The 16,593-nt window shown below is 39.9% G+C and overlaps 1 protein-coding gene across 1 annotated transcript; it reads right to left on the bottom strand.

The window, feature by feature from the left end:
• Positions 1-5,722: 5,722 nt before the first annotated feature.
• On the bottom strand, positions 5,723-15,054 carry LOC101157216 (transmembrane protease serine 9-like). Its single transcript, XM_023957298.1, has 10 exons — positions 14,975-15,054; positions 11,180-11,200; positions 10,305-10,464; positions 8,937-9,205; positions 8,564-8,709; positions 8,236-8,488; positions 7,839-8,010; positions 7,325-7,578; positions 7,134-7,234; positions 5,723-6,704 (listed from the first exon to the last, which is right to left on the bottom strand). Exons 1-10 carry the CDS (start codon positions 15,024-15,026, stop codon positions 6,225-6,227), a joined length of 1,908 nt encoding a protein of 635 aa, XP_023813066.1. The 5' UTR covers positions 15,027-15,054; the 3' UTR covers positions 5,723-6,224.
• Between the last annotated feature and the right edge of the window lie 1,539 nt (positions 15,055-16,593).

Below are 16,593 nucleotides of genomic sequence, written 5' to 3'. Positions count from 1 at the left end.
GCAACAGACATCAGCAGAGAGTGAAAACAACTTCATCTACTCTGACCTGACAGCATTCCTGCAGCTTTGGAGATATAAAAAAATCTCCCTTTGTCTGTAGCCGTCTGTCTTGTCATTGTCTTAGATTTTCCATATCTTTAGTTTTCCAATTTACCAGAGAAACTTTCATTGGCATTTTTTCCAAATGCCTTGGAAAGAATTCACCATTTCAGGTTTCCATAAATTCCTCTGCTGCTTAGATTTGAATAAATTATAAAAACACACAGTCATCATGAGGCTTTTATTGGGATTAATGGTTATATTTTTTACATTTTTCTTGCAACTCATTGAAAAGTCATCTGGCAGGTTTGTCTGCTCTTCTTTCATCACATGCCTTTATGAGAAGTACAAACGTTGCTGATGGTGGAACAAAGGACAGCTCTTAAAAGTGAGTGTGTCATCTGATGTGTTAAATGACAGGAACATTTTCCATCCAGCTGGCTTTACTGCTTCTTTTATTTATTTATTTCTACATCATTTTAATTTGTGCTTGCTATATTAGAAAAGGAAACTTGAAACACACAAATTCATACAAAATACTGAGAAAACAGTTTCTACTAAAGGAGGTTTTGTTTTTATGTCAAACAAAACTTCATAAGATTTTCTTTAAAGAATGTTGACCTTTCATATCGAGACCCAAACATGTTTAAACCTCATGTAAGAACAATTAAAGTTCCACTCTGATCATTGTTTGATTGTAAAGGTTTTCCCAGTGGTCTTTCAATCACAGGACATAGTTTCTGCAGAGCAGCAGGAGTTTGTAATTTACCCCTGAGCTGTGCACAAGACTGTTGATGCATAGTAAGCCTGCCCCCACTTCCCACCATCCTTTTGTTTACACTCTCTCCCTCTTGCTTACAGCCCCTCACACCTCCAACCTGACGTCAGCGGTGCAACAATAGTGGGGAGCGATATCAGAGCTATCCATCCGTACGGTTCTGATCCAGATTCCAGCTCAGACGAGGAAAACAAAGACGTAGATGGATCTATTTGTATGCAAGAGGATGCATCAGGAAGGGGTGGAGCAGGGAGCTGTTGGCCCTGCCCAGTGTATTTTCTACATCATAAATACAATATTTCAAAAACTGCATTTTTTGTCTGCTTCTGATTCACAGCAATTAAAATAAAGAAATACTTTGAAATGCAGTTTTAATCTCAATTTTCTACAAATTTGTTCTCAATCATCTGAAAAAGGCCATTAGAACATGTTAAAAACACAGAAAAATACAATTTATCGGAGTGGGTTTTTAAATTAAACACGAACACCAGTTTAAATAATTGCCAAGTGAAATACAAATTATTTTGTGATTCTTCAGAGACTGAATTTACTGAAAATCAGATACATTTTAAGCAAATGTGGTGTTCTTTATTTGTACATCATCTTAAGCCACGTCATATTCTTTTTATCTATTTGTCCCTGCAGTAAAAATACAAACAAATCTACCTGATGTCTGATACTGTCAGGTAGGGGGGGGGGGGGGGCTGGTGGGCACGAAGGACCCAATATGCAGAGACGGGAGGCACAGAGTTCCAGGGCAAGGGTTTTTTTCTTACACAAAAGCGCTGCAGGGCAGGGAAGCAAAACTAAACTTACTGTGGGTAAGCATGATAACATGGCAGAAGACAGGCAGGGAAGAGACAGTATGGACCAGGGGCCTGTTTCAGAAAGGAGGTTCAACCAACTCTGAGGTTGAACTTGAACTCTGAGTTGGTCAATCGGGAGATTAACAACTCTGAGTTTTCTGTTTCAGAGAAGCTGATCTGAGTTAGGTCAATCAACTCTGAGTGGACTGATTCGGAGGTGAGCGTGCGCACCGCGACTATAAGAAGCCATTATCAATGGAGCGCAGATATCACGAGTCACCATGGCAACCGTGAAAAAAAAGAGGTCTGCGTATTTTTCGCCAGCTGAACTTGACGTGCTGCTGCAGAGTTACAGTGAATATGAGCACATATTCCAGAAGAAAAGCAACACCGCTGCATCTGCAAAACAGAGACGGTTAGCGTGGGAAAACATAGCTGCTCAAGTTAATGCCTAAGTTTGCATTTAAATCATTGTTATAAAATATTGACTGTAATAACTTTTTTAATTGCGTAAGGTGTGAAATAAAAATGGCGATATTTAGGTGTACTTTTGAAGTGTTATTCCTGGTGTAAATGCATGAAATGCTGCATAGTGTACAGAACCAATCTGGGGAAAAATGCATTTAACGTCGGTAATGTTTAGAGGACTTTTTTGTTAACCTTCCCCTCTTGCAAACGTTGGTCAGTTTAATATTAATACATGCAATTGTGTTTTTAAAAGTGAACTTTTGTCTACTGTTGAACCTTTCGCTGCGCGAAGACTTCTCCTTTCTTTTCTCTCGTCTTTCCGACCGACCGTGGTCAGAAGCGCAGGGGAGATTTCCTTCAGGGCCGAAGGGAATTCTCCTTCGGGGTTCACTTCCCGTTGGAAACCCTCAACCTCCAGAGCGGATTAAGAATGATTCCAAAACAGTTATTCTGGGAATGACACCTTCTCTTTATTTAACTAAGTGCTCCGTCCTCCGAACACACAATATATACCACGCACACACCTCCGCTCCGTGCTCACACCCCCCCCATCTGCACCTGCAATCGCCCCTCCCCTTGTCTCTCGTGGATCGCACCCCGCTCAGCACACACGCTGCAACACTACCCTTGTATTGATCAAGTGGTATAGGTGTATGTGGGGTTAAGAAAGTAAGCAGTACTAGAAAATTGTGTTTCCAAAAAGTAATTGTTACATTAATCTAATTCAATGTCCCTGATTTCATTTTCATGTAGATGCAATCCTGCAGGAATTAAAAGAACATGGCAGCAGCTAAAAGTGAAAAAAGAAAAAAAAAATCGAGTCTTCTCAAAATCCTCGTACGAGGTAAATGTAATTCTCTATGAATTAATGCAGCCTCCTCGTCTATTGGGTCCTCCAGAAAAGGACAAGCCATTCTTGTCACTTGTCTCTGTGTGACGGAAATGTGGGCAATGAAGGTTAAAGCGAAAAATACCGCTTCGTCTTTAAAAAGGGGAGGGGACCGGCAGAAACCTTGACTTTAGAGGATAAAACCTGCTCCCGACCAGGTTAGGTTCACAGCGTAAGTAACCATGGACACTGACTCCGAGTATAAGTTACCTCTCTTTCAGAAACGGGTTTGACTTACTCTGCTTTCTCTGGTTTAACAAACCTCCCATTCTGAAACGGAAAACCCAGGGTTTCCCTGATTTCAGGGTTAATGCACTCAGAGTTTACACTTAACCTCCTTTCTGAAACAGGCCCCAGCACAAGAGGAAGGCAGAGACAAGACTGAAATACAAAACAGGACTAACAAGACACAGGTGTACATGATCAGGAGAGACTGGAACCAGGAAAGTAAAACTCCAGAGCGTAACAAAACAGGAAACCTTCCAAAATAAAACAGGAAACAGAACTCAAACATGACAGAAACTGAAGGAAGCAAAACTAATGCAAAGACACCCAAACCATGTAAACACAAAGACTGTTGGACACCAAAAAAATATGATTAAACCCTAAAGAGTCAATCAAAGCAGTTGAAAAGTCTTGCAACTTCTAAAAGAAAGACACCCCAGACAGTTTTCATTGATTTATTTCCCCTCAACCATGAATACAACTGTAATTTGATTTCATTTCGATTTATGTTTCTCTACATAACAAACACATAAAAATTGTTGATTCTTTGTCCTTTAATAAAACTTAAATTTACAAAAAAAAAATTAAAAAAGCCCAACATGCAGAAAATATGATCTGAACTCGATTGAAACCTCAGCATTTGAAGTTTATTTTCTTTTTTCACCTAAGAGAAAATCTATTTTCTAAATCAGCAAGCAGAGAATGGTTTTTCATTTGAGCCCAGAAAACCTGATAAAACATTTAGATAGTTCCATTCTCTTCATTCATAAAGCATTTTTGTAATCACATAATTGAAAGAATCAAAGAAAATACCACATTAAACAATAACAAAAGGTTTTAAACATTAAGATTTATATAATCAAATTCTAATCCCTTCTCATTTCAGTAAATCCCAACAATAAAGAAAAATGATCATGACTTTTTTGTAATATACGGAGCCCTTGTCCTGACATTAAGATATTAAAATATATCTTGTTCCCTCAGATTAATATCTCGTTCGTACGAAATACTATTGCATTCCCTCGAAATACAATTCCGTTCCCTCGAAATGATTGACTCGTGCGAACGGATTTATTATTGCGTTCGAACGCAATAATTAATCCGTTCGAACTTAATAATTATTCACGTCATAAGTCATTCACGCGGATATGCTCTCTGTACGCCGGCAAAAGCCGCTTTCAGAGGTAACTTCCGTGTCTCTGTGACCCACATTCGTTCAAAAAAGGAACATGAAAACAAAAATGATCACTTTATTACTGTCACAATGAATATAAGAAAAATATCAAAAGATTTATGATAACTAGGCTGCTTTGTCATACGATAGCTCCTGCTAGGCTACTACTAGCGCCGCCGCAGAGCTCTTTGATGTATGCCGGCATTTGGGCAACTGGCTGGTCGGTTCTCAGACAGACAGCTGATATTGTAGTTTAGGGTCGAATAGGAAAAATAATATTCAGGACTTGTCTTTTATTAACTTTAGCAGTCAGTCGCTTTACATTCGAAGGCTATTAGGCTACATGCTAACTAACTAACTAGCCGATAATTTATCCTGTTATTAATTTACATCATAGATTTACCGCAGATACCTTCACATTTCTGTCTGGGTCACATATGGGTCACAGAGACACGGAAGTTACCTCTGAAAGCGGCTTTTGCCGGCGTACAGACAGCATATCCGCGTGAATGACTTATGACATGAATAATTATTGCGTTCGAACGAGTTAATCATTTCGAGGGAACGGGATAGTGTTTCGAGGGAACGCAATAGTATCTTGTGGGAACAGAATAGTATTTCGTACGAACGAGATATTAATCTGAGGGAACAAGATATTAATCTGTGGGAACAAGATATATTTTAATATCTTAGTGTCAGGGCTCCGTAGTAATAGGTGATCAGTGAGAAATGTTCTGTTTCTCCTATTGACTGTATCTGAGAACTGGAGAGAGAGAGACTGTGACGTCACCCACAGATAATGATTTACTCCCAGATCCAAGCAAATTAAGTCAATTTAGTCCCTATTTTTGTGCCTCCATGTTGGAACCAGAAATGCCAATAAGCAGTGATAGGACTGTATCCGTTTGAGTCAACATTTCTATGGAAAAAATATGAAAATAAAAGAGGATTCGAAAGAACATGTTAAGATGTTTCAGAGCAAGAATGGTTATTCTGAAAAATGGCATGACTGAGTCATATCTGTTTACTTCCATGAGTTTGACTTCCTGCAGTCTGTGGGTACTTCCTGTTTGGAACTCCAGGGGGCAGAATTCACCCAGTTTTCATTTACAGTCAATGGTTTCCCCTGACTGAGCAAATATTTTAGTGACTGTAGAGATGATTGAACTGCTGAGGAGTCCCAAACGACACAAAAACACAGGAACACATGTAACAACAAAGAGAGTAACAGCAACAATGGCAAATACGGGTTTGGAGAAGAAAGACGGAGGAAAGATCTACAGGGAAACGTGAAGAAAAATGACCAAACCCCCCCCCCCCCCCCCCCCCATTATAATCCCCCCAGCAGGATCAGAAAGTCCTGCAGCACAACTAAGAGTAAGATTCAGGATCACCATAACAAGCTTTTACTATAAACCCAACTGAAAACCAAGAAGAACCAAAAAAGTATCCAGTAATGACTGAGGAGGAAGAGTTCGGTTTGGATCATTTGGAACTTAAAGTTCTGTGAGGAGGAAGATTTTATCATTAAAAAAGTTTATGTAGAATTCAAAAATGTATTAAACGGCCACTAACAAAGAGAAGCAAAGGTTGGAGAATTCTACCAGTTTTTGTCAGAACCCTGCAAACATCCTGGAGCTTTTTGAAGACGCTCTGGAACAGCCTGATAATCAGGAATTAAAGTTCAAATTTGTTCTTTATTTTCTCTGCAAGACTTTGAAACAAAAGCTCCTGCTGTTAAGTAGTAGTAGTATTACAAGGATGAAACATAGATGCATGTGTAAAGAAAGAGTAAAAACTAGAGCTTGTTTAGGAGAGATTTATGGATTTCTCATCATTAGAAGTTTAACTTTCGTGTGAGGAGAAAAGGGAACACAAGGTCCGGAAAATGAGACGAAGGTAGAAGAAAACCTTATGATGAATGTTCCAGCCATTCATTGTAGTCATGTGGGGAGAAGGGGGGCTGGTATAAGGTCTGGTAGGTCTATGAGGTCTGGTAGGTCTGGTAGTTGGTCTGATAGTGGGTCTAGTATAAGGTCTGGTAGGTCTGGTAGTTGGTCTGATAGTGGGTCTAGTATAAGGTCTGGTAGGTCTGGTAGTTGGTCTAGCAGAAGGTCTGATAGGTCTGGTAGTTGGTCTGGTCGTTGGTGTGGTAGTGGTGGTGGTGGTGGTTGAGGCAGGAGACAGGAATGTTCCCACCGTCTCAACCAGGAAGTCCTGGAATCGGCTGAGTCTTTCAAACTCCATCACTGCCGTAGATGACAACACAGCTGCCTGATGCCAAGAGCCGTCCTGCTTACACATGAGGGGGCCTCCAGAGTCACCCTGATAAAAAATCCATTAAAAGGCAAATTAATCTATTAATTTACAAAGATGTTCGTGGATCTGTTAGTCTACAAGTGGATGAATCAGCATGGATTGCAGCACAGACCCTTGGATGAATATCTATTTAGTGCCTTTACTTAATGAAATTACCGTAATGTTTTATTGAAAGTGTGTTTTTTCCCTTAAATTGTCAGCACACTTTAATAAAAAATGTGTTTTATTGCACAGGTCCGGCAAATACGCAGGTCTGGTTCTTATCCAAATTCCACTTTGACCTACACTACATCCTAGAAAAACTACCTAGAAGCAAAGGTAATGGGATCTTACGGGTTCAAGTACCTCAGTTACACAGCATTTCATTCAGATCTGAAGAAGATTGTTAGGAAACACAAAAGAATGATGCATGCAATTCTTCATCTAATGATTTACCTGTTGAAGGGTAAAGCGTCCGGTACAAATGCTGCCATTTGCAGCTGTTGAAGTCGGACATTCTAGAACTGAGGTTTGGAACTCCTGCAGAACTTCTTCTTCTGAAAGTTTGGTAGAAATGTGATCAATTGAAGCATGTGTGCGTGCTCTTCAGACATCATGCATTTTCTTAAACTGTAATGTGGACTCACCTCCTCCACGTCCAGAACTCCAGCCTGCAGCCCAGCATGTTGTTCCCAGAGGAAAAGTTCTTCCGTTGTCCAGACAGATGGGCTGGATGTAATTATTGAGGGGGGGCTGGGTGGAGAGTTGCAGCACAGCAACATTGGACCCTGTCTGGTTGCTCAGAGTGATATTTGTCACATTCAGTGACACCTCAAAGGGGTTTGATCCATTCTGCTTCAGACGACCCAACACAACCGTCCACTCAGATGCCACAGGAGGACTGTGGAAAACACACTTTAGTTTAATCATGACAGAAAATATCGACAAAAATTCAACACTTTCAGTTTTTTTTCTATAGATGTTCGTTTTCTAGAGTCTAAGTTCAAATCCCATCCATAATATTGCTCAAAGATTATATCCAAATGTAAAAGATGAACGTATGTTTTGAAATGACATATTCTAGTAACTGGGGATAAAAATACATTCTTTCATCCACCTGTAGTTGAAGCTGAAACACATTCACCTTTGGATGTTACTCACCTTGAGAAGCAGTTAGCATCACTGAGAACAGAGTCTAGAGAAACTAGTGTCCCTCCACAGACATGCTGTCCATTCTTCTGTAGACTCGCCATCCACGGCCACTGACCTTCAGTTACCACTGAACTTCCATTTAAGACACGAGAGTTCAGGGTGGCTCGTCCACAAACCACAGCTGCAGAAAAGACACATAAAAATTACAGAACTACTATGGATTTATTAATATTGTATATAATAGTCTATCGTACCAAGAAACACAGAATTCTTCCACTGTTTGAACAACAATAACACTTTCATCAAGTTGCTACCAGTACACACATTCTTTTTATGTTTAGCAAAATATTTTTAGAAGACATCAAAAATACAAAATGTTTTAAACTCATCCTCAACTAATAGTTACCTTCTGGTGAAGAAGTAATTGGTGGCTCTACTGGACACGACACACTGAGGTCACTGTCAGTTCCATTGGAGGTGAAGGCGATAAAGCCCGGCTGATTGCTGCTGATTTGGGTGTTGATCCAGGTCTGGTACTGGGACACTCTGGTGTAGACTCCTGGGAAATTAGGTAGAGCACAACCTTCTCCAAAACTCACAACTCCTGCTTGGATCCAGCGGTTGTTCTGCTTAATCACCAGCGGACCTCCAGAGTCTCCCTTCAAGATGAAAACATTTTAATTTAAGGAAGAATTCAGAGAAAGATCTGAAAACAGGAAATAAAGGGGACTCACCTGACAAGAGTCTTTGCCTCCTGCCAGTAACCCGGCACACACCATGTTGTCAGTGATTGAGCTGGCTCCATAACTGCACTTACACTGTCTGTTTCCCACAATCGGTACTTGTACTTCCTGGAGGGTTTGTGGGGCAGGAAGGGAGACTAAGAGAACAAAAAGATTGATCAACTGACAACATCTGAAGTCCATGAAAGAAAAGCTTCTGATTGATTGTAAAATCTCCAAAACAGCTGCAGTCACAGATCACTGTAGATGCATCTGAATTTCAAATTCACTTGTCATCTCTTTTTACATTACAGGTCTAAAGAATTCCATTTACAGTTCCGAAAGCCTGAAACCAGCTGACTTTTTCTTTCAATGACTAACTGACCTCCACTTCTAATGGTGCCCCAGCCAGTGACCCAGGTGTTGACGCCGCTGTAGAAGGTGCTGTTGGTGGCAGACAGACAGACTGGAGTAATGTAGTTGGTGAAGTTTACTGGTGAGGAGAGCTGCAGGAGGGCGATGTCGTTATCCGATGTCTCTGAGTTGTAGTTCGGATGAACGATTACAGTTGTTACTGTTTGAGACACACTGTTGGGGTTGGATCCCTGCAGACTCTGAAGACCCAGAACTACGTTCACACCAGATGCACTGCCCCTGAGAAAGAAAACAGAAACGTTTTGTGAGGTTAGATTGGAGACATTGTTCTCAACTGTTTCTTTCATTAAATTACAAACAAAATCAATAATATTCATAAAATGATTAGGTTTAATGTAATATGTGTTTGTTAAGGCCGCGTCGCACAGACACTACGAGGAAAATTACTCATACATGAACATAAGTGCAGAAAGTGAGAAACGTTGTGGTTCTATATGAAGAATTTTCACAGATGTATCACGTTTGAACCACTGAAGAAGTACGAATAAACCTCGCAAAGAACACGTAAACCAACATAGAACATGAACCGTGTGATTATTGAGCTGTTTATATGTAATTCGTTACTGATTTGAGCATCAATTATAAAATTTGAATGTGATATGTGCACTGTATACGCGATATAAAAGTTGTACATTAGTGGTTCATGTGTGAAAAGTCCATTAGGCATACTTCAGATGGTCTTGGAAAGCCACATAGGTGCACATGCATCTAGCAAAAATAACACACAATTGTGAGCGGCTGTGGTGCAGTGGTAGGGCGGTCGACCCATGATTGTAATATTGCAGGTTCGATTCCCGCCTTGCACACCCACGTGTCGAAGTGTCCTTAGGCAAGACACTGGACCCCACCTTGCCTCTGGTGGGAGGTTGGCGCCAGTGTTTGGCAGCAGAGCGGCCATCAGTGTGTGAATGGGTCTGTGACTGTAAAGCGCTTTGGGCCTTGTAGGTAGAAAAGAGCTATATAAGTATACACCATTTACCAATTGCAGCAGATTTTGCAATATTTGCATATGAACTTCATAAAAAGTAAACTGCATTATTCTCAACCAACCAAAAATTTTAAACAGCTCAAAATTGAATTCACATAAAGACCCGTTGGCAGATATCTGTGCACATTGATGAATGATGAACGCAAGAAACACCTTAAGTATTTCACACAAGTCTCATGAAAAACTGAAATTTTATAGGTGGAAAATGTTCGTAGTGTCTGTGTGACACGGCCGTTGTTCAGCTTTTCTTCTCATGACTAAAACAAGAGGAGACCTCAGTAATCAGCTCCAAAGCTGTCATGACTGATCAGTTCTACTATTGTTGATTACCTTGGAAAGCAGTGAGCTGCCGTCAGCACCCACTGGTTGTTGATGAGGGATCCTCCACAGAAGTGTGAAGATGTCTGCAGACTGACCTGCCAAGGCCAGAACCCTGCAGGAGCATCTTGTCCTCCAACAATCCTGTTGTTCAGATTTGCTCGACCACAAACTGCAAAGAAAAGTTCTGGTTTGGTTTTTGTGGACTCGGAAACTGCTGCAGTTCATAAATCTCTCACAATGCTCTTTTTTTCTCCTAATGGGAGGTTTTTGTATTTGATTTGCTTTTTCACACTTGAAAGTTTCTTTCAAGAGATTGAACATGTCATTTCATGTCTTTATATTGTCATTTCTTTCTCAAATGTTTATGTTTCTTTTAAAATGTAAAATGTTCAAGGAAAAATTAAAAGAATTAGCTATTTGAGGAAATTTGTATCTGAAACAAAAACTACAGAGATAAAAAAATTGAAGAAGACACCTTTTCAAAGTATTTAAAATTTTGAATTATATCATATCATAGGGCGGCTGTGGTGCAGTGGTAGGGCGGTCGATCACTGATGGGAGATTGCAGGCTTGATTCCTGCCTCTCCCGCCCATGTGTCGATGTGTCCTTGGGCAAGACACCAAACCCCATTTTGCCCCTGGTGGATGGTTGTCATTGTTCAGCAGCGGAGTCGCCATCAGTGTGTGAATGTGTATAAAAGGGTGGATGGGACTGTGACTGTAAAGCGGCTTGAACCTTCAAGGAAGGTAGAAGAGCACTATACAAGTATTTACCATGCTTCAGATTATGTTTTGTGTTTCATGTTTCTCTCTGTATTTCTGTGTCAGATAAATTGTTTGATGATAGAAACAAATAAAGTTAGCTTTTCTGCTCAGAAACTTACCAGAAAGCTGCGACACCGACTCTGAAAATAAAAGCAAAAGAAAAACAGGTTAAACTGGAAACTTTATCACTTTGATTTGAGAATTTGATCCTTTTTGGATCCAATACTTTGCTTTCAAGTTCAGACAGGTGATGGATTCTGTTCAGCCTATTAGTAACCTTTAAAATAATTTTAATATGTAATGGAAGCTGAAATGTACACATCTAAAGAAACTAAAACTCTTAGATTATATACAGTTTTTAAATGTTCAAAATTAAGACACAGTATTTCATCAAATGTAAGTTTTTCTCAATAAAACATTTTTTCTCCTACAGTTAATATGTGGTGGTTAATCTCAATGTCTTTATCAGTAAATTCTGATTTGTAAAAAATCTTTAATGAAAACGATGTATACATCTATTAGAACAGAATAAATAATTATTATGACAAAAATCAGAACTCAAAGAAAAAAGACAGACATGAAACTCTGATCAGCTCTGAAAAAAACAACGAAGTCCTTTTATGTACTAATAAACACAAACATCATGTCAGGAGAAAACGTTAAATTTGTCAATAGATGTCAGGAGGAATAAAAACATTTGGAAACAACAGTTGGTTTCATAAAACCCTCAAATCTAATAACTGCTGTAATGTCAGGAATGTACATCCAAGTATGTTGAACTGTGAATAAAATATTTTACAGTTTATTCGACTCACATTGCTTTGAGTTTTTCAATTCTGTTCTGTTTTCTTGTTTGCTTTCCTGTCAGCTTCATCTGATTTCATTTGATAGACTTACAACTGGTTCTGACCAGAGGAATCCATCTGACTGTTAAATGAAAACAAAGCATTGATGGAGCTGACCATGGTGCTGACGTGATTTCTGTTCAGTGCTCTGAATGTCAAAGGGAAGAAATTCAATGAAGAGTGCAGTTTATGTGTTCTTTGTGTGGTTTATTTGTATTTCTTCCATTGTTATAACATGGTTCATTCATGATACATCCGTGAAAATTTCACATAAAGACCACAACTTCTCTCACTTTTTTCCAAATATATTCACGTATGACCAGTTTTCATCCGTGCGATTTGTGCAAACTCTAAATAGTGGCAGTGTGTGACGGACGAGTTAGAAGGGCCTGGCCATCACACAGACGCATCTAGGCCTGCCATTTCCCTGCCTTTTTTATTTATTTTGATTTTAGGATATGAACACTCCTGCTACAAGAGTTATTTTTCTTATTTTTATTTTTTTAGAAAAAAAACAGCTCTTTTTATTCATGGCTGCAGAAACAAAAAGGACAAACTGAACAAAACTGTGATGTGTTTTCTAGAACGAAACGGCTTCTAAGTAGTCAGAACCTTTAAAATAATAAATAAATAAGAAAGAAAGTCTATACATTCTTGTTTAAAAACTTTGTCCACTTTTCTCTGTTTGGATCCCGATGTTTTAATTTATATCACTTCCTTTTTCTATTTTTTTTAATCTTGTTTTTTTTTCAGTTTCCGTGCGCTCACTTCCCCTATGTGCGCTCGCTGGGTTTGTGCGCAGTGTAAAGAGGGCGTTTTTGTCAATTGGGGGCGGTAGCTTTTCTGGTTGATTTGATTGGCCGAAATTTGGATGTCAAATCTGGCGAGGCAGCGAGGCGGGACCTTGGAGGGGGGGGGGGGGGGGGGGGGGGGGGCTAACAGGCGGCTCTTGAGCAGCATAGGGCTCTCTGCCTTTTATCATATTTTCTATAAACCGTACTTTCACCACCATAAGGAGCACATGAAAGTCTTACATTTTCTCCAAAATGTACGGAGCGCCCTAATGTGTTGTGTGACTTTGGTAAAGAGGACCTAGGAGAGAACGGTATGGAGAGAGGGGAGGACATGAAAGAAGACACCCCCCCCCCCCCCCCCCATAGTACAATGCTGCAGATATGAGCATAATGCAGAACAACTTTATTTTGGAAACCCTGGAAATGCAAAAAGACACGATGAAGAAAGGGAAGCTGGCGTGTTTGATACAAAATTTAGCCCAGCTGTTCATTTCAGCTACAGAAAATGAGGACTTTGATGGATTTTTGGATGCTGAGTGATGACTGAAAAAATAAAAAATAAATCACAACCAACTCAGTTTAGCTCTTGCTGCTCTTTTAAAACACACACTAGCATGCATTCTTTACTGGTATGTGTTAACGTCAAATACAGAAACCAGTGCTGTTGTATTGTAAGGAGAGGAAATAATATTGTGTGTTTGTGTGCGTTTGTGTGCAGGTCAGTGTGTGGTGTGCCTCTTTGACTCTCACAGTTAAAAATTTAGGCTCTTTGTGTCAAACTTGTTCGCCACCCCTTTTTGTGTTAGAGGGTTTCAAAGAAAAAAACTGTGGATGTAACATGGATTAAAACGTTAACCAATGACCCAAGACCAAGGTAAGAAAGAGCAGCGGGTTTTTTTGTGCTGTTTCACTGCATTCGTTACCGTTTTAATCCATGCTACAGGCGCCGTTTCTGATCTATTAAAACCTCTAAATGAAAGTCCCACCCCGCTGCCTCGCCGGATTTGACATGCAAATTTCAGCCAATCAGATCAACCAGAAAGGTTTCCACCCCCCAGTGAAAAACACACCCCTGAACACCACCTCCCAAGTGAAAAAAGCGCCCTCTTAACACTGAGCGCAAACCCAGGCGAGCGCGCAAAGGGGAAGTGAGCATGCAGGATCCCCGCTAAGTTAGGATTGCAGGCGTGCGGTTGTAAAATGTGGGGTCGCGCGGTTGTAAGGTTGGCTAACTCAGTTGTCTTTATGCTCTTTCAAGTTATGGCAGCGATGAAACACCATAATTCAGGTAATGTTGTCTTGAAATTAATTTATCTGGACTTAAAATCTTTTTTTTAAGATCCAGATGAATCAACTTCAGACAAAGCTGTCAGATAAAAAATATCCAATGCAATCCACTTTATTTATAGAGCACGTTTGCTAAACAAACAGTTTCCAAAGTGCTGTGCAGAGACTAAAATTAGTTAAAAATTATCAAACAAAATAAAAACAAGGAAAATACAACAATTAAAACAAATTCAAAATGAATCCTAAAATTAACAGGAAGCCAGTACAAGGATGGAAGAATAGGTGTAATGTGCTCATATCTTTTCGGTACCCGTTAAAAGTCGTGGAGCGGAGTTCTGGACTAATTGCAACCGCGAAAGTGCCTTGTGGGAAATTCCGGTGTAAAGAGCGTTGCAGTAGTCCAGTCGAGAAGAGATAAAAGCGTGCACGACCTGCTCAAAAATAATAAACGATAAAAAGGGTTTAACTTCAGATAAAAGCTGCAAATAATAAAAACTCGATTTTAAAACACCATTTATCTGTTTGTCAGATTTAAAATCACTTTCCAGGATGACGCCAAGGTTGGTGAATAAAATAATATCTTTCAGTGCATCTTTCCCCATTTTTGAATAACCCTTGTGCATTCCTATGGGGTCAAGATGACCCTTGACATATTATCCCCACCATGAGAAAAGTGGATAACGGTGGAGAGGATTTCATGTAATCCATGGACAGTGAAGATCACAAATCAGTGAAGAAAAAAAGGTTCACAGCACTGTCTAGTGGGTCTAGATGACCCCACTCCCAATGTTAAAATGCCTAGGATAGCACAAGAGTTAAAGCACTGGTCTATGGCTAAATCATCCAAGATTCAGCTTCTACCAGAAATCTTAATCCTTTATTTAAGCGAATGAGTTTTATTTTTATTCATATACTCGAACCTGCCTGGATATTCCTATTTTAGGTAATAAAGTGAGCTCTGACTGCGGTTTGGTGATAATCTTCTTACCTTTTATGAAGAGAGTCTGCAGAGCCACCACAAAGATCAGCTTCAGAGCCATGTCTGCAGTCTTTAGTCGAATAACTATCTGGTCTTTGTGAGAACTTTATATACACTGCATGTTTTTCCTCATATTTTAGACACAACCAGAAAGCATCTTTAACACCTTTTACCTGTCAGACTGGTCCTCCTTATCAAAATATCAAGGTAAAAATGAAAATATGAGTTTAGAGCAGAACAAGCTTTTTAAAACAACTAACCCAGATCGTGTGATTGCTTGTTGTGATAGACTGATCACATCTGTTCCAAGAAATGTCTTATGGGGAGAGGACCTGTACTGTGGGTTTTCCTGGTTTTTGAGTTTTCCGGGTTCATGGGGGGGTCGTGTAGAGGAGAACGTTCGGACGGCTATCTTAAGAAATGTAATGAAAATGAAATGGATTGTTGTGTGTGTGGTATAGATAGTAAAGAAACTCAGTCCTTAGAGAGGTTGGACTCTACCATTCAGGAGTTGCTCATGGTGAGAGACGGGGGGCTGCTGTGGACTTCCTCGTTGAGCCCCCATCTCAGCCGCCAATTGTTGGAGTTTGCACCCCGGTGGACCAGAGGGTCATGTCTCTCCGCCTTCGGGTGGGGGGCAGGTCTCTCACTGTGGTTTTAGGTTACGAGCCGAACAGCAGTTCTTTTTGGTGTCTCTCAAAGGGGGACTGGAAAGTGCCCCAACGGGGGACTCCATTGTCCTCCTTGGGGACTTCAAAACCCACGTGGGCAATGACAGTGTCACCTGGAGGGGCTTGAATGGTCTCCCTGATCTGACCCAGAGCTGTGTTTTGTTGTTGGACTTCTGTGTTCATCATAGTTTGTCCATAACGAACACCATGATCGAGCTCAAGGGTGTCCATCAGTACACGTGGCATCAAGACACCCTGGGCTGTAGGTCAATGATCGACTTTGTAGTTGTTTCTTTATTTTATCAATCAAGTTTATATTTTTATTTATATACGTTAACATCATTGAATATTCTTTTAGGTAATAAAGTGAGCTCTGACTGAGGTTATTAGCTTTTATGAACCACCACAAAGATCAGCTTCAGAGCCATGTCTGCAGTCTTTCGAATAACTATCTGGTCTTTTATTAGAACTTTATATACACTGAATGTTTCCTCATATTTTAGACATCAACCTACCATTTAACACTCTTCTTGCATTTTCACAGTGTTGTCTTATTCTAAACTTTTATTAAAGATGTTTATTGCTACTTTATAAGCATTTTTATTGTCAAATTGTCACAAACTGAATCATTTGATTTGTCAATTTTCCTGTGGTTTGTTTCATATTTATGTAGAACTGTTTGGGTTGTGGGACAACCCCCCTCTACACACACTCACACAAAGGTTACATTAAATTAGAAACTGTTATGATGGATATTTAAGAATCGCTTTTGTGTATCATCATAGCATAGAGTTTAGAGCAGAGCAGATCTGTTCTTCAGAGTGAAAACAGGAAACAATCGGGTCACAGACTTCCTTATTCTGTCATAGAAAACATGTCGACTGGTTCATTGGGTGTAAGCCTGAATAACTGGGGTTTCCTCTGAGATTTTACAGATATACCCCAGAATGCGTAAAT

Source organism: Oryzias latipes, chromosome 8 (genome assembly GCF_002234675.1).
Source record: "Oryzias latipes chromosome 8, ASM223467v1".
NCBI lineage: Eukaryota > Metazoa > Chordata > Actinopteri > Beloniformes > Adrianichthyidae > Oryzias > Oryzias latipes.
Note: the sequence above shows the minus strand (reverse complement) of the source record. Positions and strands in the feature narration are given on the sequence as shown.

Excerpts from the sequence above, each read along its gene's own strand:
- LOC101157216 (XM_023957298.1), bottom strand. The coding sequence starts at position 15,026 with ATGGCTCTGAAGCTGATCTTTGTGGTGGCTCTGCAGACTCTCTTCATA. Across the intron at positions 8,489-8,563 it reads GAGGCAAAGACTCTTGTCAG|GGAGACTCTGGAGGTCCGCT; the intron begins GTGAGTCCCCTT and ends TTCATCTTGAAG. Across the intron at positions 7,235-7,324 it reads GAGTTCTGGACGTGGAGGAG|AAGAAGAAGTTCTGCAGGAG; the intron begins GTGAGTCCACAT and ends CCAAACTTTCAG.